The 27,753-nt window shown below is 45.6% G+C and overlaps 2 protein-coding genes across 2 annotated transcripts in view; one reads left to right on the top strand and one right to left on the bottom strand.

Annotated features, from left to right (window-relative positions):
- Positions 1 to 5,100: 5,100 nt before the first annotated feature.
- Positions 5,101 to 21,640, top strand: LOC119167155 (cryptochrome-1-like). Its single transcript, XM_037418598.2, has 10 exons — positions 5,101 to 5,844; positions 5,970 to 6,078; positions 10,544 to 10,859; positions 10,924 to 11,012; positions 11,099 to 11,239; positions 11,330 to 11,497; positions 12,035 to 12,327; positions 17,835 to 18,040; positions 18,673 to 18,770; positions 21,510 to 21,640. The coding sequence occupies exons 1-10, from the start codon at positions 5,615 to 5,617 to the stop codon at positions 21,543 to 21,545; spliced, it is 1,686 nt and encodes a 561-aa protein (XP_037274495.2). The 5' UTR covers positions 5,101 to 5,614; the 3' UTR covers positions 21,546 to 21,640.
- Positions 20,405 to 27,753, bottom strand: part of GluRS-m (putative glutamate--tRNA ligase, mitochondrial) — a 23,290-nt gene continuing 15,941 nt past the window's right edge. The window contains exons 11-12 of the mRNA XM_037412527.2: positions 26,862 to 27,022; positions 20,405 to 25,962 (exon numbers count right to left, since the gene is read on the bottom strand). Of these exons, the coding sequence (XP_037268424.2) occupies positions 25,831 to 25,962; positions 26,862 to 27,022 (293 nt within the window). The 3' untranslated portion in view covers positions 20,405 to 25,830. The remainder of the gene's footprint in view (positions 25,963 to 26,861; positions 27,023 to 27,753) is intronic.

Genomic DNA, 27,753 nt, shown 5'->3' with positions numbered 1-27,753 from the left:
ATGTTCGACTCCTCCCCACCAATATGTCCCGCGAGTCGCACGTGAGTCGCAAGATGGCCGTCGAGAGGCGCGGGCTCTTGCTCTCCGGCACCTATTCGGCTCTAAACAAAACGTATTTTACACGGACATCGCCGGCCCTTACCACGGGGGTTGGTATACGGCCGCCGTGGTCCACCAAGACAGGCAGGTGGATGGTTTGTCCTTCCGAGCAACCAATGCTACCCATGCTGAAGAGGTGGCCATAGCTGTGGCTATATCACACGACAGTTCTCAAATTATATTATCAGACTCCAAAGGAGCTTGTCGAAATTTTCAACCGGGATGGATCGCACCCCTAGCTGCCAAAATTCTTAAATTTTGTCCGCGAGTAGGTTACCCCTCTCCGCGTTCAATAATCTGGACTCCTGGCCATCAGGGCCTCGCAGGCAATGAGGCGGCGCACGCTGTCGCCCGCGCACTTATTCCCCGGGCCACTGCCTCGCTTACCGATGACCCCTGTGTTCCAGAAGAAAACACTCCTCTCCTAACTTATAGAGAGATAATTACCCATTACCGGGACTCCCACCGCCGTTTTCCTCCGCCCTGCAAAGGACTCAGGAAGGCGGACGAGTGAACTCTTCTCCGGCTATTTACCAATACTTTAGTGTGCCTGGCAGTGCTTAAACACTTTGACTCTTCCTTTTCGGCCTCTGCCAGTACTGTGCAGAGGTGGCTGACACCTACCACATGGTATGGGCATGCCAGCTCAATCCTTCTTTACTCCCGAACCCAAATACAACCAGAGAGTACTGGGAGGCGGCCCTGCTCGGTTGCCAGCACCTTCCAACCCAACAAGGCATGGTCTAGCGCGCCAGAACAGCGGTCACGACCAATGGGGTCCCTAACTGGGGATTACACCTAGAACTGTAGGGACGCTGACCCACTAGGGGCTGGTTTCCCCGGCGACGTCTCTTTCCGGCAACCACGACCACCACCATCACTAAAAAGTTAGAAAGCAAGCCGAAGAAATGGCTGCGACGCAATGGCCTCATAACTCGATCTAACGAAACTCAATTTTACGAAATTCTTGATCTAACGAGTGAATTTCGATTTCTCAAATATATACCTGTAGGGCTGAGTGTTATTGATTGATATGTGGGGTTTAACGTCCCAAAACCACCATATGAATATGAGAGATGCCGTAGTGGAGGGCTCCGGAAATTTCAACCACATGGGATTCTTTAAAGGGGCCCTGCGACACGTTTTGAGCATGGTAAGAAAACGCTGCCGATCGGTATGCTCCCGACAACAAGTCAGCCAAATATTATAGCCCAGCACGCAGCATACAATTCACAATAAATTAACAAAGTAAGCTAAAATTGCTTTCTCTTGACAAATCACGTTATATGCCCGAAAATTACAACGACCCCTGTATCAGCCATTGGCTGATTTGAATATGACAGGCACGCTCGTTACAGAGACCACCACGGAATAAAGTTGCTACTTGTCTACGCGCGCGCGCGCGATCACACTGGGAAAGCCGCGCATTCGAAAGAAATAAAATTAAAAAGTGCTCAAGCTCGTGAAGCGCGCGTAACGTTTTTTCTGTGGCCCTGCCATCTCTCCCTGCTTAGCTTCCAGCGCTTCCGTGAGGACGAGATTGATTGATTGATGTGTGGGGTTTAACGTCCCAAAACCACCATATGATTATGAGAGACGCCGTAGTGGAGGGCTCCGGAAATTTTGACCACCTGGGGCTCTTTAACGTGCACCCAAATCTGAGCACACGGGCCTACAACATTTCCGCCTCCATCGGAAATGCAGCCGCCGCAGCCGGGATTCGAACCCGCGACCTGCGGGTGTGAGGACGAGAGAAGATAGAATGCAATTGCAGCATGCGACTGATCTTTGTATAACCCCACTCGCACTGCTGGGACGGATTCTTGAAATTTTTTCGGCGTTGAATTCGTGAGGCAATAAGCTCATCCAGTGAATTCATTCCATGGTTACCTGAAAAAGTGTTTCAGGGCCCCTTCACGTGCACCCACATCTGAGCACACGGGCCTACCACATTTTCGCCTCTATCGAAAATGCAGCCGCCGCAGTCGGGATTCGATGGCGCGACCTGCGGGTCAGCAGTCGAGTACTTTAGCCACTAGACCACCGCGGCGGGACAAGCTCAGTGCTATCATCAAACCGAATTTACGAACTAGGTTAGCAATATCGAACTACTGTTAAAGAGGTTTTCTCAAAAATAACTGAGTTAACGAAAGCGGCAATTCATTTCGTTATTGCAGTGACGGGTTTTTCAAGCCTACGCCCTATAGCAATCGCTCTGCTTATACTTGTGCGATACTGTGATTGAGTACGCGGACACGTTTGAATCATAAGGAATAACGTTCAGCAGCAAAATGTCATGGGTCGCTCTTTTTCAGGCCGAACCCTTCAAACATCGAGTTTCTTTGTGGTTAATAGCTGTCAATTTAAATGAAGTTGGGTACTATACTTCACGTTTAGAAAAAAATGGCTTCAAAATACATCACAGAGCTAGAAGTGATCACGTGATATATATATATATATATATATATATATATATATATATATATATATATATATATATATATACTGGTTAGCAACCTTAGCCCACTGACAGTTATAAGGTCCTGCATATTCGTGCAGTTGAATTTATTAAGTCACAGTTGTAAACGCATTTCGTTCGAAATTTTAAAGGCTGTATGTATTGTAAGACGGAAAGAGACCAGACCAGCGGAGACACACACACACACACACACACACACACTCACACACACACACACACACACTCACTCACACACACACACACACACACACACACTCACACACACACACTCACACACACACACACACACACACACACACACACACACACACGTGCGCGCGCACGCAAAGAAAAAGAGCATCAGGGAGGATGATGACGGTGGCCTCTAGAAATTAAATTATTACGTTCAAAACACCCAAGGTATATGAAGTGTGGACTTCATAAAATTCTTACATTCAGAGTATATATAGTGAGAAGGTAACGTGCCTCATTGCTTTCTTGACAACTGCACCACGCTATTTCACTTTATAGGTAACGCTTCCTTTCTTTTGCATGCAACGATCGATTGATGTATCGAGTTACTAGTTGTTGTTTTTTTTTTGGTAACGCCTACACTGCAAAATACCGCATTTCAAGATATAGTATACTGCAGTAAAATACTAAACAGCTGCAATAATCATGTTAATTGTTACAGTAAGAATTACCTTAAATTATATAGCATATCAAATCAAGTATTCCATTGCAGCGCAACCATAAGGCCCGCCATTACGTTATCGCCAAGAAAGCAGGACCAGTAAGAGACGGGAGAAAAGTTCTAATGAATGGAACAGACCAGTGTTTGAAAATTACGGCTGGGCCTTCACTTGTTGAAGGAACCCTGCAATAAAGCTTTAACGTAACTGTTCTGAGAGTCTCATTGACTAGGAAATTTTTGAAACAGCACTTTTACCTATAAGTAGTAATAGTATCAGTAGTACCAGTAGTAGTAACAAAGTAATCACAATAATGATTATGATAATAATAATAATTGATGGGGTTTAAAGGGGCCCTGAAACACTTTTTTGAGTAACCATGCAATTATTTCACTGGAAGAGCTTATTGACTCACGAATTCAACGCCGAAGAAAATTTAAGAATCTGTCCACTGCGATGTAGAGTTACAAAGATTTGTCGCATGCTGCAATCGCATTCTCTCTTCTCTCGTCCTGACGAAAGCGCTGGAAGCTAAGCAGGGAGGAATGGGAAGGGCAAACAAAAAACGTCACTGGTGCCTCGTGACCTTGAGCCCTTTTTCTTTTTTTTTTCTTCGAATATGCGGCTTTTTCATTGCAATCGCGCGCACAAGCGTGGACAAGTGGCGGCTTCTCGCGGCGACCTCTGTAACAACCGAGCACGCCATGTTCAAATAAGCTAATGGCTGATAAATGGGCTCACAACGAGTGATTTTTGGGCTTATTCTGTGATTTGTCGAGAGAAGAGAAAGCTATTTTTAGCTGACTGTGATAATTTATTGTGAATTCCAGGCCGCGTGCTGAACTAAAATATTTGGCTCGCGTGTTGTCGGGAGCCTCTACTACCAATCGGCAGCGTTTTCTTACCATGATCAAAAAGTGTTGCAGGGCTCCTTTAAGGTCTCAAAACCAGCACATGATTATGCGAGGCTCTGTAGTGGAGGGCTGCGGAAATTTCGACCACCCGATCTATAGACGAGAGCACGCCTATCAATACTATAGATAGGCGTGCTATAAATAGGTGAACTGATTTCACCTGTTGCCTCCATCGAAAATACGGCCGCCGCTGCCGGAATTCCATGCCGCGACCTGCGGGTCTGCAGCCGCGCGCCCCACCGTGGCAAGTTGCCACTTTTACCTCAGTGCTTTTCTCCAATCTACGTGGAGTTTATCACTTCATAAAAGGGTGTACCTGTGACATTGCATTATAATGAAGCACATAAGGATTAAGTAACAAGACTGTGTGGGACGGTGCTATAGACAAAGAAAAAATATATCAAATTATTAGAACAAGGTAATCCAGAAACACAAACGAGGATAGCGTTGGAAAAGCGGCGTTAGCATTGGGCACGAAAAAAAATGTATTTTCGGACACCGTGGACTGTACAATGCAGTAAAGAAACGTGTTAGTACGACTTGGAGAACACCACGCAGTCGAAGAAGATACATATAGAGCACAAAGCATGCGCGCAATTTTTTTCTCGTGTTTACAAACTGAGGCCAACACAGACTGGGCAACTGATCGACAATTCTCGAACCATAGTTTGTTGTTTAATAGACGCATGTCCATTCAGGTGAAACACGTTTCTTTCCCCTCCCTTTGTCACCTAGTCACGTGAACAATCGGTTTCTTACAGCGACCATTCAGAAGGAGAGGCCCGTTCAGATTTTGTTACGGAGGCGAACTAAACGTCCAGGCCGGAAGGGAGGCAGGTGACGAGAGGGAGGGCAACCATGGTATGAGCCTTGGCACGAAGCTCACGCAGCACGCGGCGAGCGCGACGCCGCAATGTCACCGTTGCATTGCCGTCTGTATCGATTAGGCTGCAACCGAGCGTGCATTCTGATCGAAACCATTATGCAACCCAAAACTCCGAAGCGGACTGGCGAGAGGTCGCCACTGCGCCGACTCCGGCGCCGTTGGTTGGCGGGGGAGGAACACGGCAACGCGTCGCGCACGGCGCGTGCAACGTGACCGAGCGCGAGGCCGTTCACGTGACGTCGCCCAAGTCCTCCAATGGGATCCTCGCACCGCGCCGGGTCACGTTGAAGACGCCGTGCTGTGGCCATAGAACTTCGCATCGCTGTGCTCGCTCTTCAGCCGTTCAGCGCCTTCAATCGTTACCACCATGACGTCTCCCAACGCAGCCCTGCGGCTGGGTACTGTCGCGGCCTCGAACACTGGTTGAGCGAAGAAGCTGCCCTTAACGTCGAGGCGAACTACAGCATTAGGACCGGGACCTAGCAGCCAGTGAGAACCGTACACGTAACCTCATGGCCAGGGCCAACTGCCGGAATCTAGCGACGAGCCCGTAGTGATAGCCGCCATGTCACACGCGCCGGCTCCGGCGCCTCCACACCATCAGCAACAGGCGAATTCAGTGGGCGGCAACAACAACGGCGAGCGCCACGTGGTGCACTGGTTCCGCAAGGGACTGCGCTTACACGACCAACCGGCGCTTAGGATGGGGCTTCAGGGAGCACGCACCTGCCGATGCGTGTACATTCTGGACCCATGGTTCGCTGGATCTTCCAACGCAGGCGTCAACAAGTGGAGGTGAGTTATGTGCGATGCCCTTCAAGTGTATACTGTCAAGAACCAATCACGACTTGGGCGGCGCATCTCCCAACGCCGGACGTGACACGGCCATGACGGGAGTTAATTGGCTCATTGCGCTGCAGGTTCCTCCTGCAGAGTCTCGAAGACTTGGACGCCCGGCTGCGGAAACTCAACTCACGTCTGTTTGTTATCCGCGGACAGCCAGCCGATGTGTTTCCCAAGATATTCAAGGTAACGTACCCATTTCTGGCCAACCGTAGGTAGAGCTTTGGCAAGCATGAATGTGGTAGAAGCACTGTCGACTCAACGGTTGATACCTGCTGATACCACTTCACTTGCCCCGACATGCTCCCAATGCCCGGGTGCAATACAACCGGACTGATGCTTGTGCACATTGCTCGAGGATCATGTTTTATCACACTGAATTTTATTTAACACTGATTGAAATAGGAGTGTTCTAGCCTGAGTTATTAGAACCACAATTATGTGGTTGGCTATTTCGAGGCATTGTGTACGGCATATTCAGACACCCCTCCCGGGCAGAGTTTCTGCGTGCTTGCTGAGAGGAGAGCGGACGCTCTAATAAGGTATACTGCAACTTGGCTTGATCAAAAATGTAGTTGATCAAAATATAAAACCGTGGTATCCTGCCTATAAGAGGCTCCTCATACAAGGGACAAGTACTCCCCGGTTTGCCAATCTTATGAAAAAGCTCGACTGTACAGAGACTCCACAGCTATATACTCTGCTCCTCCTCAAGAAAAGCAGAAAAATCCCGATTGAGCCCACGGAGGACACACAACTCGCTATTGCCATTTAGTGCTAGTCTAGAAGGATTGGAATTGAACGACTATAGACTGTGGGGAACTTAGCAATGAACATTAACGGAGCATATTATCAATGTTCAAAGCAGTTTGCGGATGACACGTACTATTCGGCAACGACGGCGATGAATTGCGAAGAGCTGATTTGAGCATTGAATGGAGGAATAGCCAAAGAATAAGACTGGAAATGAATATGCAAACACAAAGATGTCATGGGCAGTCCCGCAACAGTGAGGAATCGCGACAGGAAACCGAAACTTTGTATCGCCAGAAGAGTACGTCTATCAAGGCCGGATATTAACAGTGGCGTCACCATGGAGGTTGGTACACCGGGCTTGCTCCATCCTCTCCCCAAAATCTTTTTTTCGCCATGGCATACGGAGCGAAAAATGACCATTTACCAGTCCGGCCCTCGCTTCATATATGACCGCAGCTAGCCGGCCCAAGCTAATCCGGTTCGAGCTTGGGTCAGATGAAACGCCCCAAGTGGCATTTGCGTGCCGTAAAACGTGCCACTGACAAAACTAGACGTATACGTATATCTATAGAGCCCCTTATCAGCAATGTTATTTGTGCAAGAACCACTCGAACGTGAAAAAACTTTGCATGCCACGACAATAGTAATTTAATAAATACATCATTCGATGAAATTTTCCTAGCACTTACCTGCATTGCTGTGTGGAATTGTTAACCATCGCTTTTATTTCTTATGGCCCCCGCTCGTAGCCGTGTATAGTCGCAGTGAAGCGTCTATCTCGTTGTACGCGCCAGTCACTTCTGGCGCCTCAAGTCTGTTCCAGTCGCTCCTGCTAGCGGTTAATCACTGCAAAGGCCTCTCCATTCGACCACGAAATGCGCGTACGTTGTGACGTGATCAGAAGGCTTGCGACACTCAATCAGTTTCCTTCGAGGTGCTCCAACAGCTCCGACGGGGCGAGAGTTGAACTAAGCGCTGAAGGCAACGGTCGACTGCTTGTCGTCTGCTTCTCCCGTAAGTACATGCGGTCGATGCGAACCCTAAAATATGCAATGCTCCAGATATTGTTCCAACTTAAACAGATTAAAATTTGCTTTTTATAAACATCTATAGTAGCTGTTTTAAATTAGTGTTTTTATTGAAGTATGCTTGATTTTCTTGCTTACTGTACCTCAAAAAGCTCGGCTAGGGGTTGTAGATGACAGCAAAATCGCGATCTCTCAGGCAGATCGCGATAGTCTTGATCTTGGTCACGCCTGATTGAGATTAAAGGTGACCGTGTAGCAGCACCTAATCTGGATCGTGGTTAATCCGGATCGACACTGATCGCGATTAAAAGTGCCCGTGTGACACCGTTATAAAGGCCCTAGGGAACAACAGAAGAATAGCAATGGGATGGGCGCGTACCGAAGACATTCTCAAATCGTGACCGACAACTTATTACTGTCACTGAAGCGGAAAGTGTGCAACCAATGTAATTTGCCAGCGGGACAGAAACGCGGAGGCTAACAAAGGAACTCTATAGGAGCTGAGAACCAACCAGCCTCCGATGGCCCTGCAACACCTTTTCAGTATTCGCAGAAAGCGTTGCCGATCAGTAGTCGAGTCTCTTGGACAGACGAGCCAAACATTATAGCGCAGCGAGCGGCCAGGAATTTACAATGAATTCTCAGTCAACTAAAAATCGCTTTCTCCTCTCTCGACAAATGATGTAACATACTCAAATGACCGCACAGTATACCCAAATTCATGGTCATTGGCTGATTTGCGTATCGTGAGCTGCATATGAAAGTTAGCCACGCGTTCAAAGGAAAAAAAAAGTGCTCAAGGTCATGATGAGCCCGTGATCTAACTTTTTTTCCCCCGTGTCATGTATCATTCTCCGCTTAACTTCCAGGGCATTCGCCGCGATGAGAAAAGAGAGAAAGCAATTGCAGCTTGCGATAAATTTTAGTAGTACTTTAAAGGGGGAGGAGGAATTAACATTATAGGCAGAAACCAGCAATTTTAGGCGGCCGGGCTTCGGCCTCCCATGAGGGGACGTCATGGGCTTGCCTACCGCTTCACAAGCGTGCTGTTACCCAGGGCCGTTCAACGCGGACGCAGCTACACAGAGCCACAGTCAGCGTCGACGGTACGGTCTTGGCGCGGCCCGTAAGCAGGTAGAGGGGGGAGGGGGGGCTTCTTCCATCCGAAATTTGTAAGGAGGGGATGTTTTACCGAGGAAAAACGATAAAAATAGCAGTTTTTCAAGGTCTTAAACAAGTGCTCTATACCCCCCCCCCCCCCTCGAAAAAAAAAAAGTTCCTCAGCTACGAGCCTGGGTCTTGTTGGTGTGTTAGTGTGTGTATACTGAGCCGGACACTCCAAGGACATTGGAGGAAGCGTAGCCGATTGAGTGCTCGAGCACTGGAAGTAGAAGCTATAGTGTAAAGGTCCGGGAATACGAGGTGGAGGAGGGAATGTAAGGGATTCGCGTTTGTAGTATGCACAGCGTGGTGGCTTGACCGATTCTAAGAATTTTCGCAGTGGTCGATTCCTGAGGCAATGAACTTTTTCGAGACGCCATTTGATGGTTACTTAGAAACGTGTTGCAGGGTCCCTTCAACTCAAAGAGATTGGGAGGCAGCAAGGAGAACAGGTGAAGCTGATATCTATGGTACAGACATCGGGAGAAAAAATAACTGGTGCAGGGCACGTCATGAATTGAGATGACTAGAACATTGGAATCGACACTATATAAGAGACCGAAAGCGCAAGCGAGGGCGGCAAAAGAGCGACGGAATTAAGAAATCTGAACACATAAAAAAGGAATCAGCTCGCACAAGACAGAGTGGGGTGTAGACAATAGAGGCCTTCGTCCCGCAGTGGACATAATATAGGCTGGTGATGACGACTTTAATTGTTGATAGCTAATGTCACCGGAACCAGATATTCAGAGATATACATCAGCGCTGTCTACCAATGGTATGCATTAGCGCTTGCACAACAGTCCTATAATTTTTAATAAAATTTCGCCAGTTACTTGCACAGGCAACGTCACATCTTGCGCACACGTAAACAGAAAAGCCACCCCATGCGCAGGCCGCACTTCAGTCAACACGTCAGCGCCGAGAGTCTTGAATGGAGCAGAAGAAATGAAAACACAAGTTTCAAATTGCATTGCGCCCTTTTTAAAAAATAGATTTGCTATTGCGTAACGTTACCCAGTCAGCTAATGTATACAGCAGTCTTACGCAAGCACGAAAACCTAATCTTCCATTGCACAAAACCGCGCCCGAGATGATTCAACGCGTTTCAGGTTGCCTAGAAGCACCCCCGTGTGACCTGAACCTGGACCCCGTATCTCGCTCCATTCATTCATTCATCCTTTAGAGAAAGAGAGAAAGCTCTATAATGAAAAACATGAATTCTGCCGACGTATGTAAGCTTGGCGCCAACTCTCTATATAAGAGGGGATTGAGGACATAAAGGTCCTATAGGAGGAGGAGGGCAGGAAAAGAGAAGAAAAAAAAAGAAAACATGATGATCTTGATATAATGCGTGTCTCCAAATGATGGTTATGATGCAAGTTACGTTACAGTTTATCTATTAGGCTAATGTCCTCTAGGATTATGAACAGAAATTTTATTATTTGACGTTATTGAGAATCAGTTGCCAAAAGCGCGCGAAATGAACGTGTCGGACTCGTACTTAAATTTCTGGAAGTAATAGACCACCCGACACAGCAATTCATTTTGCCATCTTTGATGATGTCGAACCCTGCAGGCTTAATTAGCCACGTCATACCTACAAAATAACCGCTCGGCATCCTTCAAAGCCTCCCCGACCACCCAGTCCTCTTCCAAAGTCCATTTGCGCGAAAGGCGGGGATAACAGACGCGCACGTGTGCAGGAATGGCGCGTGACGCACCTTACGTTCGAGCAAGACCCGGAGCCGTACGGTGCGATCCGCGACCAGATGATCACGGCGCTGGCGCACGAAATGGGCGTGAGCGTGGTGTGCGAACCGTCGCACACGCTCTACCCGCTGGATCGCATTCTGGAGCGCCACGGCGGAAAGACGCCGCTCACGTACCGCCAATTCCAGAGCGTCGTGGTAGACATGGAGCCGCCGGCGCAGCCCTTGCCGGCGCCCGAGTCGCTGCCGCGGACACCCATCGACGAGGACCACGACGAACGTTTCGCCGTGCCCACGCTCGCAGAGCTAGGCAAGCAATACATTGTCCCCGAAATCGGCGGCTGGCTTCTTATAAACGCGCAGTCTTTCCACAGGTTTCGACACCGACAACTTGAAGGCAGCCGTTTGGCCAGGGGGCGAAACGGAGGCATTGACGCGCCTGGAACGACACATGGAACGTAAGGTACGCAGGTCACGTGTTACCGCTGTTCTCTATGCATGCCCATCCTGCTGGGAAACGTGATTCATTAATGACCCGCGATGCAGCAGGCGTGGGTGGCGAGCTTCGGTAGCCCCAGGATGACCCCCAAAGCATTGCTGGCCAGTCAGACAGGCTTGAGTCCGTACCTGCGGTTCGGCTGCCTGTCGGCTCGCCTCTTCTACCACCAGCTGGCGGACCTTTACCGAAAGGTAAGTCTCTAGCGATACCACGATGCCTCTCTGGCGTCCGAAGCCACTGAACGGCCCTTTAGCAAAAGCGTTATGCATGTTTGCATGCAGATCAGGAACTCGAACCCACCGCTGTCACTTCAGGGCCAGCTTCTGTGGCGCGAGTTCTTCTACTGCGCAGCCACGCGCAACCCAAACTTCGACCGTATGCACAACAACCCCATGTGCGTGCAGATACCCTGGGACGTCAACGCAGAAGCACTCGCCAAGTGGGCCAATGTAAGTCACGCTGCGGCATTTCCGGGGCGAGAAACCTGCATTAGCACTAGCGTTCGCACAGCTCCCCAAGCCCCCCCCCCCCCCCAAGTTTTTTTTGTTTTTAGTCCTCAAGAACATCTCGAGATAAAAAAAAATGAAAACGAAGCGATGATGAGTGCTTTTCGCAATGGCTTGCCTTTGGTTCCTGGTTCTCCGGGAGTTAAGATGGGAAGCACACAGTTCTTGGAATGCAACATCAAAGGCCGTCGATAACCGGCGTGGCCATTACGCGACAAGTACGACTGAGCAAAAGTATAGGGCAGACATTGTGCCCCTCCCGTAGTCAACTTCCCCCACCCCCCTCCACGAACTCTTCCCGAGCACACTCCAATGACGCGTGTGAACGAAATGGTGATCCAAATCATGACAGCGCACACGCTACTGAGTTTCGAGATTCCATCGTGGGGCGTTTTTTATCACTGAAAGCTGTCACTGTGAGAAAGAGGTATACGTTCAGGTCGCTATATAAAAGTGCGCACAATTTCTTTTTCTGTGCAGGGTCAGACAGGCTACCCGTGGATCGACGCCATCATGCGACAGCTACGCGAGGAAGGCTGGATTCATCACGTGGCGAGGCACGCGGTCGCCTGTTTCCTGACTCGAGGCGACCTCTGGCTTTCCTGGGAGGAAGGCATGAAGGTCTTTGATGAGCTACTTCTGGACGCCGACTGGAGTGTGAACGCAGGCTCTTGGATGTGGCTCTCCTGCTCGTCCTTCTTCCAGCAGTTCTTCCACGTCTACTGCCCCGTACGATTCGGACGCAAGGCAGACCCTTCGGGAGACTACATTCGGTAGGGAAGCATGCAGGAAAACAATGCATGCATACCTTTGCTTCATCATGCCCGTTCGGCTACGCGATCCCTCGAGCTGCCAACAAGGAACAAGAATACTGTTTCTGATTTGCTCATATTCTCATAAACAAGAACCTTAACTACTGTATTTTAGCAGGCTTTTTATCCCAAAGTATTCCAGCGACATAATTATTAGTATATGCAACCTAATACAGAACCCTTCCAATAATGTGAAGGTAGAAGCCAGCGGAGCTGTGACTGTGCTGAGTCCATGAATGTGCAAGTCAGGGTTTGCCATTAAGGGGGGTGGGGGAGGGCAAACTGCGCTGCAGCCCCCCCCCCCCCTATCGGTCGGGTCCAAAAGAAAACAAGCCAAGCAATAAGCACAAACATGAAAATAAATCTATGACACTCTTTTTAAAACGGCTGCCTTTAAAGGTGGGAAGTAAATTAAACATTAAGGGTCGTCGGCCACCATCATAGTTAAAATCCTTCATAGCCGTAACCATGCACATTATATGACCCGCATGTCGTGGGATCGAATCACGGCTTCCTTCAAGGCGTCACTATATGATGCCTTTCATAATAATATGGTGGTTTTTGGGATGTTAAACTTCACATATCAATCAATCAACCCTGCACATTACAAATGACGAGATAGGTCCGACTAAGAAAAGATATTAAGCCGACTTGGTGCCCCCTTACACAACTAGGGGGTGCCTCCCCCATCCCTTTTCCGTCTTGCGCACGCCTACATGGGTGTCGGACTGCGGAGAATATTGGTAAAGTGAGTTGAAGCCTCGCCATTGCCCCGGCCAAACACTCCGATGGTGTGCAGACGCAGAGGCAGGCATCAAGTTTGCATTGTGCTTCAATGCCACAATCCTTATCGGCTGCGCACCCGAGCTAAACAAAGCCGCTATAGTGATGGTGAGGCACAAGGACCAGGACGCGTGTGAAATCATAGAAGCGTTCAAATTAATAAATGCAAAAGATAGGTGTATTAACGAGTCTTCAATTGCTCTCACTGATGCTGAGGTGGTTCCATATCTACAGCAAACGTGATTAGATAATTTGTTGGGGTTGATAAGGTCTTGTTAGTGGATTCCTTTCTGTTTATATATGCCACGTTTTCCCCCCATTAGACTCTCAGTTGTTATATAGTGCTTGTGTCGTGTAGTTTCTTGGTTTCTGTGACCTTTTTTGTACTGACCGTCATGAATAACTATAGGAATTAAGCTAACTCTGTATATGAAACAGGTGGTCAAGTAAAATGCGAGAATTGAATTCATTCCTTCGAAGAGCCCACACCCACTTTAAAATTTTCAAAAAGCGGCCTCAAGTCACATTCGCAAAGTGACGAAATTTGGCCAAATGGACCCATGAAACTGAGTTGCCTCTGTGCAACTGCCATACCCCAGCAGACACCAAAATTAGCGTCACTGTTTCCAACAATGATCTCAGTAGTTCTTGGACATTTGTTGATCAATGTGTGCTTGTTGTGTTATAATTGAAAGAGCACTCCACAGACATACAAAGCAAAGTAATATAGATTTGATTTTGCAATGCCTCCTCACTAATTAGGAATGTCTTGTAACAGTATGGCATTATCCCTCTTTGGCATTCCGGTTCATCCGGCAAAATTGGTCAGATGATGCCCCGAAATGCGCCACGAAAGCACGGACGATTTAGTGCTAGTCCCTTTGGTGCACCAGCGAACCCCTGTTGTGGTCCAAAGGCTGAGTCAGAGCTGGGAGTATACAACAAAATGAACTATAGCCTCAAATAATGCAGTTCAAACAATGAACAAGTATGCACGCTCGGTAGTTATCAAATACAATACAACTCACAATCTACTCAGGTACATTCAAAACAACGGGCACAAACAACTCGCACTACCATGCAACTTATGCATGAAAAGACCTCAGTCCAAAGTCTTGAATGCTTCTCTTCCAGAAAAACTCACACTATATCCAGCGCAGTTGTCGTCCCGCTGCGTCAGACGTTCCTTTTCTAGGAAACGCTCAAAACTTGCGCACTCTAATGTCATCGTCATTCGATTCTTCCAGATCAACTGACCGCACTTCGACAACAAAACTTCGCCGGCATCATGCGCTGCTACTGTAGGACAGGCCTTCGCCCACTGGCTGAATCACACACTCACTAATCTCCTCGTCGCCTCCCTCGGCTGCTTGCTTATATCCGCTTGCCACTGGGCTCTCGAAGCTTCCAGGCTTTTCATCGGCGCGTAGCACAGCCGAAGCTGAGGAAAGGGCGAGATCTTGCTCATGTAGTTTCCGCACCCCGTGACGTAACGCTGCAGTGCGTCTCCCCCTTCCTTCCCGATGATTATAGAATTCGGTCGGTGTTTGATCCAAGGAAGTTGTCGGTGGGCTGGGGCCGTTAAAGGGGGAGAGGAGGAGCGCGCACGATGTCTTCTGCTGCTTATTCCTTCGATGCGCCGGCTTCTGTAAAGTCTGCTATCGGCGTTCGGTATTGTCGCAGCTGTTAGAAATCAGACGCGTGCCCTTTCTTGAACGCTCGTTTGTGACAGCAGGTGTTCATGTGCCTGTGCTCATACCAAAATCATCATTTTTGACATGAAGTTACTACCTCAGTGGAACGCAATGTTTACACATAGGCACTCATGTTCAGTGGCAGAAATCATGGTAAAACTTGCGTTGGGTCTAGTTGGTACATAGCACAAAAAAAGAAGTTAACTTCTTTGGCGCAAACAATACGGAAAAAGGAAAAAAGAAGGCGAAACACGAAGGAAAGAAACAGATTGACGCCAAACTAACAACTGCTTTATTCTTCACACAGCAACGCATATATATGCCGAAACCACATACATTGCATGCGCACGCACAGCTTCGTATCGTATACGTAAAAATGAAAATTCCTTAAACCTTAATACGTCACACCACACACCTGAAAGTACACGCGTGTTGTCAAATTACACATGTAGAACACGATATCTTAACCAAGATGTGTACGCAAAAATTCATATTCGATGGCATGCAAAGAAACGGAAGTATCACTGATACAGTCAGCTCCGCTTTTCTTAATATGATAAGCCTCCAAAGCAAGTCTTGCATCTTCATTCCTGCTCCTGCCCAGAATCATCGTATCATGAAACCGTGGCGAACATCCAATGCAGGACTGCAAGTGAGCAACAAGATGTGCCCCTTTGTCTACCTTGTTAACTATTTTTTGCGCATGTTCCCTAAGACGCTCGTTTATGCAACGTCCCGTTTGCCCGATGTAGATCCTGCCACATACCAGAGGAATGCCATATACCACACAGGTGATGCAAGAAATAACTGGGTGCAAAATAAAACACGGTGTCTGCTTTATTTCTTGCATCACCTGTGTGGTATATGGCATTCCTCTGGTATGTGGCAGGATCTACATCGGGCAAACGGGACGTTGCATAAACGAGCGTCTTAGGGAACATGCGCAAAAAATAGTTAACAAGGTAGACAAAGGGGCACATCTTGTTGCTCACTTGCAGTCCTGCATTGGATGTTCGCCACGGTTTCATGATACGATGATTCTGGGCAGGAGCAGGAATGAAGATGCAAGACTTGCTTTGGAGGCTTATCATATTAAGAAAAGCGGAGCTGACTGTATCAGTGATACTTCCGTTTCTTTGCATGCCATCGAATATGAATTTTTGCGTACACATCTTGGTTAAGATATCGTGTTCTACATGTGTAATTTGACAACACGCGTGTACTTTCAGGTGTGTGGTGTGACGTATTAAGGTTTAAGGAATTTTCATTTTTACGTATACGATACGAAGCTGTGCGTGCGCATGCAATGTATGTGGTTTCGGCATATATATGCGTTGCTGTGTGAAGAATAAAGCAGTTGTTAGTTTGGCGTCAATCTGTTTCTTTCCTTCGTGTTTCGCCTTCTTTTTTCCTTTTTCCGTATTGTTTGCGCCAAAGAAGTTAACTTCTTTTTTTGTGAGAAATCATGGTGGAGGGGAAAAGGGGAGTCTTGATCCCACACGCACCTGTGCTCAGACTCCCTCGAGATTTATCTTACAGACATAATATATGTGAATGACTTGACAGTCAAGTATTGTACGTTCAAAATATTTAGTGCCCGTTTTAGATGCAAAGCAGCATTTGACTAGTCTATGTAACGTTGTCCCTCTGTACAACGTGCCGCAGGTGTTGGCACAGTGCCAAGTAGGTCACACCGCTGCTGCGCGTGGAAGTCACACTCCCCTCTCAGTGTGCGCTGAGCTCACTCTCTCCCTCGTTGCGACACGCTCGCTGTGGCGCCCGCAGCTGCCACCTCGTCCGTTCACCCGTAACACCTGCAGCGACCACCGTTCGCTACACCACCGACTCGTCGGTTCACACGCAATATACCTGACGTGTGTCTAACGTACACGTTTAAACATGTCTGTACGTGTCACCTACAAGACATACGCCCGCCATCGCTTCAAACGAATCTTCAGCGCTCACCGCAACACCCGCATTAGCGCCGTTCAACACGTGATGCCACCTTTGCACAACGCTGCTGCTTTGCATCCCATCAGAGTTCCCTTTTGGGAGATGGTTGAAGTATTTTTTTTTTCTTTTTAGCGTGTAACCGGTATTCAATACGTACCCCTCAGCAGAGTAGATTACTGAAATCGCAACTGTTGCACGATTGGTTTCAGAGGAGGCCCAACAGAACAATACAATTACACGATTTTGAAGTAAATGTTCATTCTTGAATATGATTTAAAGGCAGGATTTCAATTTTATATCAGTAAAAATCAAAGAAACATTTTGATATACACAAAATGGCTATCATGGCAAAATCTGTCCTCCCTTGTGATAATTTTAGGATTTATGCCACTGGCCGTGTTCAGAAATCAACATTTCAGTTATATTATGCTCTTCTTAATGCATTTCACGAACAAAGTAGGCCAGTATTCTCAAAACAACCTGATGCATATATCTTTTGCCCCAACAATAATATTTATTTCTGGGGATCCATGTGCCAAGACCTGAACATGACTAGAGGCATGCCTTATTGGGGCATTCAATCAATTTCGACCTCTTGAGGTTCATTAGTACCTAATTAAATCTAAGCACATGGGCGTTCTTTGCATTTTGCCCTTATCGAAATGTTGTCAACATGGCTGAGAATCGAGCCCATGCCCTCGAGTGCAGCATATCTTGTGCTCCAATCCACTTTTTTTATTTTTTATGTTGTCCTCTGCTGCATTGTCAACAAAAGAAGCCCCGCGAACAAATTGCGTTTTGCTAGGGGAAGGGACACATGCCGTGGCATAGTGAAAGAGGTAAATCGCTGTATTGTGCCCTTAGTGCCGTGTTTATCACACATAGGAACCTATCGCCCAAGAGCTGAGTGTCTTAATTGTGCAATTCGTGCAGGCCATGAATGTATAAATAAATGTCAACCACGTTAACTCTGAAGAAACACAAGTTGAGTTACAGTTACATGGGGCAATTTGGCCTGACAAATGTTGTTATACCCAGGAAGTACCTGCCAGTGCTGAAGCACTTTCCCAACAACTACATCCATGAACCGTGGACTGCGCCGGAGTCGGTGCAGGTGGCCGCACGATGCGTCGTGGGTCGTGACTATCCGCTGCCCATGGTCAACCACCAGGTCGCCTCGCACGTCAACCTGCAGCGTATCCGACAGGTCTACCAGCAGCTCACACAGTGCGTCAAAGCACCAGGTATGACCGGCTTCTGAAAAACACTTGCTACCAGGAGGCAGGCTTCGTTAGAATGCTCGCGGAGTGACACCACAAAAATAAAAAAAGTGGTTTTGATTTTCAAAAATATTTAGCACCAAAATTATAGTGAACAGCTAAGTGCATCTCTCCTTCTACTACTTTATGAACAGTGGTAACCGATCGCTCTGGTTCTTCACACTGCCGAACACATAGCCTCCGTAATTTATTAGTTTGTATATGTATATTATATGCACACATATGGTGAGCATGGACAGTGATGGCGCGTTATCAAAGCTCTTTATGCCTGATCAAGTGGGAAAAGTGATCGTCGGCGTAGTCGCAGTCAACACAGATATCAATAATTATCATTCTGCAAACATTGTTGCAGCAGGTATTTGTAGTTATGAAAGCCACATCTCGTCAAGGCACACCTCATCAATTCAGCATTCCAAGAGGCCTTCAATTCAATGTTAAACCTTGCTACTATGTATATTGCTTTTAGTGAATGAGCTTACTATGAGGCTGAAATTTTCTCTCTCTTTTATTTTTCTTGTGCACCAAGCATGCTATTTTTTTTCTGTGAATGGGTTTTGGCACACATTCTATAGAATCTTAATATGGTACTTATGCAGGCCTCGTCCCCAGCCTGCCATCGGCCTCACCCACAGACAGCAACAAGCAGAACAACAATTTCATCGACGACCGCAAGCTCAGGACCAAGAATTCCAGGGTACAGTGCCTAATTTTGTGTTTACTCATGCTTTTCTGTAGAAAGGTGGCAACCATTTTGTGAAAAGTTGAACACGAATACCTCGACAAAATAAATAAAATACCCATCGTAGACTACACATGGGATGAGGATTGGTCAGCATTTCATTACATGGTAACGTAACAACCAGGTTGGGAAAAGAGATTAACAACCATCTGTCTGCCGTACGAAGCCATGAGAAAATCTATATGGATTTCTCATAAAGCTTCTTAGTTTCTTAGTCTGCTTAGTCTCATAAAGCTTCTTAGTTTCTGAAAAATTAGTTCTGGTCCAGGAATTGAGCCGGGCACCAATGCCTTTCCAGGGTAATTGCTCTGCCGATTGAGCAAATGAGAAAGTTCACAATTGGCAGCATGAGGGCAAATTAACTGACAACTCAGACATTTGCGTTTATTGAACCTATCACCACCTCACAGTTTTGCACACAGCCGAATTGCAGTATTCTACATCTATGTGCTTCGAGCTGTCGATTGATATGCCCTCTTGCATCATATTTCCATCTTCCTGGTTAGCTCAATTAGTATAGCAATCATTCTGGAAGGGCATTGGTCCTGGGTGTGATCCCTGGACCAGGACAAATGACAAAAGGTTGATTGCTAATTTCCATTTCTTAAAGGGCCAGCCAACAGGCTTTGACTTTTTTACACCCTCAAACAAGCTCGCGCATTTTTGGTACACCTCACCAATTTCCTTTCACGTGCTGTGACATCAACTCGGCGATCGGCGATGTAACTTCGTTACTCTTTGTGGACACCTGGTCCAGACCAATCAATGAGCTCCGTGCTGCATCATGTCGCTAATCGCCGAGTTGATGTCACTGCGTGTGAAAGGAGGTTGGCCAGGCACAGAAAAAATGCGCGAGTTTTTCCTGCTAATTTCGGAGCCTGTTGACTGGCCCTTTAACTTACCTATCACCTTGCAGGATTCTGCAGAAACAATTTGCGACAGCTAGGAAAGTCACTTTTAAAAGGGGTCACTTAAAAAAAACAGAAGTAAGCCACGAAAGTGAATTCCCAGCACACAGACACGATAGGCATGGTGCAGCCTAGCAGAACAGCTCTGATGCAGCAGGTGAAGAGGGCTCATAAGTACAGCTTATTTTCAGGACATCGCCTCTGTAACCCATTTCGAGCTATAATGTGCTAATAAGATCTCACTTGCTTGTCAAGGCTGATGCTTTAGTGATAACATTAAAGTGTGCACTGTGGTAACTAATTGTGAATTGAACCGACATAGTGAAGCACACAGCTTTTTATAAGTATGTGTGCAATGTACCAGGACACTATCATATTTTTTGCGCTAATAACCCACACAGTTAAGTATGGTGCTAAGGAAGTATGAAGGAATCCATGACTATAAAACCCATGCAAATGACAATGCCAAACGCTTCAATATTTGCAATAAAGAGTCTTTGTTAGCAGCTGTGTGGGTGTGATTTACAGGCGAAGCTTAAAAATTTGGCAAATTGACAAAAATTAGAAAAACTGGATTGGAAGTCATGTTTGTTTCAGTACACATGTTGCAGAGTTGAATCCCATTTTAGTTCAAAACTGCCATGCTGGCCTTCAGATAGAAAGTGACGCAGGAAAGAGGGATAAGGGTTGACACCGTGTTATGGGCCGCATAACATGTCCCAATCCAATCCAAACTTTATTTTCCCATAGCCCGATACAGTGCATTGCAAATGCAAAAACAGGGGACCAGAGAAAAAAGCCTCGTGGGCCAAAGGTTGCCAAGCCCTGGCTTACACAAATAAGGAAAAGCAAATATAAGGCATCTTAGTTATGCAAGAGAAAATTTGAGAATAAATTTAAAAAAAAATATCTTAGCAGGAAACTACCGATGTGACTACGTGTTTTTCCAGCCTGGAAAAGAACATATAGCCTACAGTAATGCATCTGCAAGTTTTGTGCAAACTCTGCAGGCACACACTGCAGCAATACATCACAGTTGCAATGTTCTGTACTTCTCTGTAGCATTGCTAACTTCACTATCCCATCATCTCTTGCATCCTTGCAAGCTGAAATCTTTTTTGATGCATACACTCGTTCAGCCGGTATTTTAAGTCCACAATATATAAAGCACGAGATTATCAATCTTCCCAAAGCGTGCTTCTGAGACTTCATGAAATTTCAGAAGCCTTTGTGCTTGTGACAAATCACGCGTGACAAGTCACGCGACAATGCTGTTATAATGGACAAGGCAGTCATCTCTATTTCGTACCTAAGTATCTATGCAAGCTTACAGTAAAACACACTTGTATACCTGTTTGCAAAATCGTACTTGCACAAGTGTAGATACATCATTTTAACATTGCCAACAGCGTAGCCAATTATTTATACCCATCTATCCATGATCGTCTTTTGTATGCAAATTTTCATGACAGGTACCTTTTTCAAGTTGACAACAACAATAAAGCATTAGCCACTTGCTTGCGAACATTTGTCGTTAAGTGTAGAATAAAAGTGCTAAGCCACTGTACTTACAGTCAAGATTTTATGTGGTTGTAAAATGTGGAAAGTCATGTACTCGCGAAAAAAAAGAGCTGTATTTTGCAATGAATATGCTGTTGCTTGCAGTGCACAAATGCAGCATGCAACATGCAACTACTTTTGAAACTTTTCACAAAACAAATATGCTTATGCGGGCAATTATTGACAACTCGTCGTGAATTCTGTGTCTTCTTATTGCCTTACACAGCAGGAAGATGAGGAATCCATGGAAGGTGTGGTCTAGGAGGCAACTCCCGCTAGGACCATGATCTTGTAAAGCTCCACCTCACGTCTGTGTCCAAGCAAGTGCTGGCCTGAGTGCTCCATTTCAGACGTGTGAATCACACACGAATTTGATGCAAAGACTTTGTGAAGCATATTCTTTGTGACAAAAAAAAAAAAAAGGCCTTGGTAGGTACCAAGATGTCGTGTGAACTGTCAGACTTCTTTCCTCTGGCTGTGTACCCAACAGTTTAACACACAATCATTCACAGAGAACTACCCAAACCGTCAAGGTAAGTATGTCAGAAAATATGAAACGTTTATGGAGGCAGTGTATGAACAGATTTACTTACTGAACAGTGACGCAGTTTATGATGCTGCTATAAAAACTTATATGTGCTACAATAGATAAAAAAGAAATCGCTATTAACACCACACATGAACTGACTACAATGCCAATTGCATTTTTATTGCAGAACATGTAACACACTTAGCAGTCATTTGGCATCTTTACCACATATTTTTTAGCATAATAAAAGCAAGGCATACAACAAGAAAGAGATGAAGAAAAGAAGTCTACACGTAACAACTAAAACGATAAAGTATTTCCTACTGCCACAATCACATCTCAGACCTTAAAACATTATGTTTGTGTATTTTGTGATATATGATATGTGTAAAAACATTGCAGTGTATTATTGTGAGGCATGTGCGAGTATTCGAGCACTTTGAATATTTGTACGAATAGTATTACTGAACTCGAATTCAGTTCCACACGAATTATACGATATTTCGAAGTAGTCGAAATTAACGAATAGTTATACATTTGACAGCATGTAACCCTCCTGTAAAGATGCAGCATGGAAAAAGTATGCCGTGAAACCATTTGTCAAAGGAAAATGCACGCTGCCACAAAGCCACACTTCAAAGTAAAATGTACACTTCACATTTCTCATAATCGATTATTTTTTTTTAAGTTTTAAAAGCTTTTTTTATATATGGGCTTACATGCACTAAGTATAACAAACTTTAAAGGCCAACGCATTTTGCCACTTGCAACTCACACCCTGCAGTTATTTAAATTTTGCTACTATTCAAAGTTGTTTGCACTTCATTTTGAACCAAAAAAGTGACATTCGTGCACACCTACTTCCAATTCTTAAATGTATAATGCAAGAAAGTTGCATCATGACAAAAATCGCCATCTTTACTTAGTGATACGCATATCCAAAATTATTTGGCCAAATCACTATTTGCTTCGAACCTCAAAATTACCATTTGCTCATCCATAGTCATTGTTTTTCATGTTTACAGAAGCAAATGCTGCCTGCAAAAAGACAAAACACTGAGTAGTTGTCACATAATGTGTACAATGTTTTACTTTATTTTCATCTTCTACAATCACCAAGTAAAGAATGAATGGATGGATGAACTATGAAAACCAGGGGCGAATCATGTGGAATGATGCTGACAAATGTATGGCTAAGTTTGAGGTGGAGTTCATAGCTACGGTATATACAGGATCGCCCATGGTAAAGGAAATACTTAGGCATGAAACTGGTGCTCTGTACATTATATACACACTATAAAGAAATATGCTCACTTGAGCTCACTCAGACTCTAGGCTTGATCCAAGTCTGGTGAGTTCACCCACGAGCCAGTTTGCCGACCGATGCACAGTATTTACCCATTTATCGCGTGTGCTTTTGCTAGAGCTGTGTGAGCATAAAAATTCTGGGTGTGAAGCGAACCGAATATTTTTCTAATATTTCTTGATTATTTCTAGAATGTTTTCCCAATAATTTGAAGCGAAATTGCAGAAAAAAAATTTGGAGATGCTACCTAAGCATATTCTTAAGGGACAGCAACATGTGAGCTTCTTTTGGCTAGAGTGATAAAGCGCTGCAGGGTGGTGTTTCATAGTTGTGCTTTAAAGAATGAGGCAATGAAGAGGCTGAATTGTATTTACATACATGGTTTGGTGCTACCAAAGTGTTCCTGACAACACTTTACACGTGAAAAGCAAAGATGCTACTTCCTCAGCCTCTCCACTTCTTTCAAATTCTGTGAAAGCCCAACTAATGTGGAGAACAAGGGTGTGCTTCCTTCGAGTCTGGAGTTCCAAATATGCGTCATAGACGTCAATATATAATAACATCTGAAGCTCTCGACGCTAAAAACATACAGCGTCCAATTTTTGGACTTCCTGCTTAAATTTGAGGTTCAGGACAGCTTTAAATTAGGCACCCCCCTTCCCCTTCTGCTCTATGCCACATCTGTTATCTGCATGTTGGAACCAGCATTTTCTTGAATCAATATATTTGCGACCGTAGCAAAGCTTGAAAAGCAGCTTTGCCATAATACGAGAATGCGATGGGATGAGACACATTCAAAATTTGATTTGTATAGTAAAATAGCGGTGTGAATCGAAACGAATAGCAAAATCTAATGAAAAAAAATTGCCCGCAGCTTCCCTCGGGGGAACACTGAGGAGGATGCGGACCATATAATTGGTTAACGGGGTGTTAAAGTGCGACTTACTTGGGTCGATGGCTAAATTGGTTAACGTGGTTGTGAAATGGGGTGTTAAATTGCGACTTACTTGGGTCGATGGCTAAATTGGTTAACGTGGTTGTAGGAGGGGGTGTTAAATGAGTGAACACGTACACACGTATGCGAAAGGGCGGCGCTGGTCGAAGGGACGTCGATCATTGTGTTTGTGGATTCGTTGGAATTCATTTCACCGCGACCTTGGACGTCGACGCGCCGTACAAACCAACCGACGAGCGGCAACTGAGCGAGCGAGCGCCGACCTTGAGTATATATACAGCACGACGGCGCATGCACTGTCAGCTGTTGAATGTTCTCGAAGCGCGACGCCACATGCGCGTCCACTGGAGAATCAGGAGAATTGTAGATGTCGAACGCGGTGTGTAGAGGAGGAAGGGTGCACAGATGGTGGAGGAGTGAAGCGCGCGCGGTGTGTAGTGGAGGAAGGGATGCACAGATGGTGGAAGAGTGGGCGACGGCGCATGCGCGCGCGTCAGCTGTCGAATGTTCGAGAAGCGGCGCGGACGGCGCACTACAAGGCGCGAGTATAAGATGCTCCGCATCTAAAATATTAAATTTTTCAAATATTCACACACCCATAGCTTTTGCCTGTGCATAATCAATTCGATATAAAACCAAAACTGTGTTTGCAGTGTTGCAACAGCCTACAACCAGAGCCAGGGTAGTGGTTTGAACAACCACAACCATCAAAAATAGACGCACAGTATTCTTGGCTGACATCTAGAACCTGCACGTGACATGTAAGATGACCAGCATAGGCGATATAGTAGAGGCATGAGATGTGCACAGAGGGGAGGACCACTTGTTCCTGTATGAATAGTTAGCCAATTGGTCATTGTTTATACACCAGGTAAAGCAATGACGACTTGTTTGCACACTTTCCTTTAAGCAGACCATGAAAGCCCTTTGATGACGTAGACGTGCATCGAGCCAGTAGAGCAAGTCCCAATGATTATTAGCCAATCTGTCCAAGTCTACAAATCACAACAGATCACAGTGGCTCAACGAAAATTTTTCAAACATTTGCTGATTTCAAACACCATAGAGCTCAATTTGTCAAGTGCACAGTCATTGCCGGCGCGACGGTTGTGCATCTAACGAGTTAGACAGAAAAAGCACTGCTGAAAAGGAGGATAACATCTGATCGCCAGCAGCTGCCTTGATACAAGGAGTGCCGCTCAATTTAAAGCGCAAATAATTTGACAATGCTGTGACCTGAATGCTGAAAAATTTCAAGAAAGCCTTTTCCAGGATCCTTAACCCTTAACCAGTTTATGCACAATAGTTGTTTAGAATGCTGAGCCACTCATGTTCCAAACTCTCTCAGGCCCTTTTCACACATTATGTTTTAAAAACTAACATGGCAGGAACAAAAAAAGGAGTTTCCCTACAAGACTACAGCTGACAGGACATCACGCAGTCGTAAAACACAGTGGTTGAAACTGTAAATAGTGTCAGAATATCACACAAGAGAATCTGGATAGTATGCTAGCCACGTTTTGTTCATATTTTTTAAGGTACCTCTAGTACATCTAGAGTTTCGCTCAACTTCAATGCCAATAAAAATATCATGGGCCAGTCTGCTTACGACTGTCTCGGGACATTTCCTTTGATGCGACGAATGAAAAGTTCTACAGTTCAACTGGCTCCAGGGGTGACGTTCTTCAAGCTGGCAACATGCCAAAAGCATGTTGCGTTGTCAAACACCTCACTTGGTACATAAGAGATACTCCAGGCTAAGCGTTTTTTACAGCCCCCAAACTGGCGTTGTTGCCCGAGTGGAGCTCGCTGCCTGCAACTCGCTGCAGGCGGTGAAGCGTTCGTTCCTTTCCGAGAAGGAGCATCATTTCAGCTACACCTGGGCCTTGCTGCAAGACAGAAATGCAAGCGTTTCAGGCAGCTCGCTTCAGCCACAGTTTATGCATAGTGCCGTACACTGGACGCAAAAGTATACCGCAGGAAATATCTGTTAAAGTTTCTGTCATCCTCCCTTCCCTATAGATATCCATCAATCCTTATGTAAGCCTGTGACTGTCGTCTTTCATTCCCAGAGCACAGCTTACAATAAACTTAAGCTTAAAATGAAGAACTCACCTTCAAAAATTTGCAGCCAATTGTATAGTTTGTAGAAAGTTGAAACAGAAAGTTTAAGCATCCCAGATTTAGTTGAAAACAATTCACAGATTTCACCATTCACAGATGTAGCTGAAAATACTGCTGTATGCAATGACAGCTATTGGAAGATTTATGTCACCGAGTGATTGTATTGCTGCACAAGCGATTATGCCATGTGTAAGTTTTTTGGTGTGTGCACTCGAATTAGGTCAAGCACAGATTGCATTCACAGAATGTTCAATGCAAAAGATTTCAACTGTGTCAGGAAAAAAAAAAGAATTCAGCCCTTGTAGTTTATAAGCAATGGTATGAATTATATGGCACACACAAATATGAACACCTGAATAGTGCCAAAAACGTCCTATAACAGCCCTCCCGAAATGCCCAAAACTGTTACTATTAATGGATCATGTGGGTGCACATGAGTACCTCATGCCTGCTATATACACTGGTCAGGCATCTGTAGTTAGAAACAACGCATTTGTAGTTACAAAGCTGTAGTTAGTAGCTTCAAAATGTTTTGCTTTGGAAGAGCCTTTCTTGTCTCCTTGAGGAGTATGACACGCATGAGCTAGCCTCGTTGTTATCGTGCTCCACCTGGCTTCCAGTCTTGCTGATGGCGCTTCTGCAACAATTTAGTGACGTAGCTCACCTTGAGCCCGCTTAGCAACAGTCGCAAATAGTGCATGAAGTTGCTGTACTTGAGCCCAGCCTCAGACGCCAATGACTTCAGAAGCTGGCTCAAGAAGTCACTATTGTACTGGCTACTGTCCAGGCGTTCCAGTTGGCTGCACAAGTGGTGAACCGCTGCATCTACAAAAGGAAGGAGAATAATATCATCAGGCCGAAGTTCATGAAAAATGAAATGGGGAATTCGTGGACCCAGCATGTCACTGGAGCAGATGTTTTGACAAACAGACTTGTATTCATGAAGGCTTGAAGAAGACAAGTGTGTTGGCCGAAACGTGGGCACCGTCTACACCCTGTGTTCACGAAATCTTCACTACTTGTACAATGTATCATAACATCTCACGGGAGAAACATGCATGATAAATCCACAAGCTAGGACTCATTTTCTAGGGGTCTCTGATAACAAGTATAGGGATGGTTGTACAACATTTTATACAGCACAAAACTCTTATCTTCAGACTGTTATTACCTTGCATGTGCAGCTTGAGACGACTGACTAGTTGCCGACAACACAGAATAAATGAACAGACTAAGACAGTCAACATTAAATTGTTGCATCCAGTTCAAGATTATGGCCTTAAAACTAAGTGATGCTTGTTGCACCAACTGGCATTAAACCCCACCAATAAATTAAGTTCAATTATTTATTCAGGTTGACTAGTGAGAGTTAGCTGATGTATTTGAAGACAACAACCTCTGTATTAAGATGTTGTGCCTGCTATGTACTGACTAAGACCGGTCCTATTGTCCTGAATGTCATTAAAGCGTGTACGGCTTGCGGGAAAACCCGTGTCCAAATAGTGCCTCCTCATGTGCTCAGCTGCCAAATAATGTGCGACTCCCTTGAGCATCAC

This window comes from Rhipicephalus microplus, chromosome 1 (genome assembly GCF_043290135.1).
Source record: "Rhipicephalus microplus isolate Deutch F79 chromosome 1, USDA_Rmic, whole genome shotgun sequence".
Lineage (NCBI taxonomy): Eukaryota > Metazoa > Arthropoda > Arachnida > Ixodida > Ixodidae > Rhipicephalus > Rhipicephalus microplus.
Note: the sequence above shows the minus strand (reverse complement) of the source record. Positions and strands in the feature narration are given on the sequence as shown.

Bases quoted from the DNA above. Each gene is read 5' to 3' on its own strand.
- LOC119167155 (XM_037418598.2), top strand. From the start codon at position 5,615: ATGTCACACGCGCCGGCTCCGGCGCCTCCACACCATCAGCAACAGGCG. The intron at 5,845-5,969 runs GTGAGTTATGTG...ATTGCGCTGCAG, and splicing joins GCAGGCGTCAACAAGTGGAG to GTTCCTCCTGCAGAGTCTCG. The intron at 18,041-18,672 runs GTATGACCGGCT...GTACTTATGCAG, and splicing joins ACAGTGCGTCAAAGCACCAG to GCCTCGTCCCCAGCCTGCCA.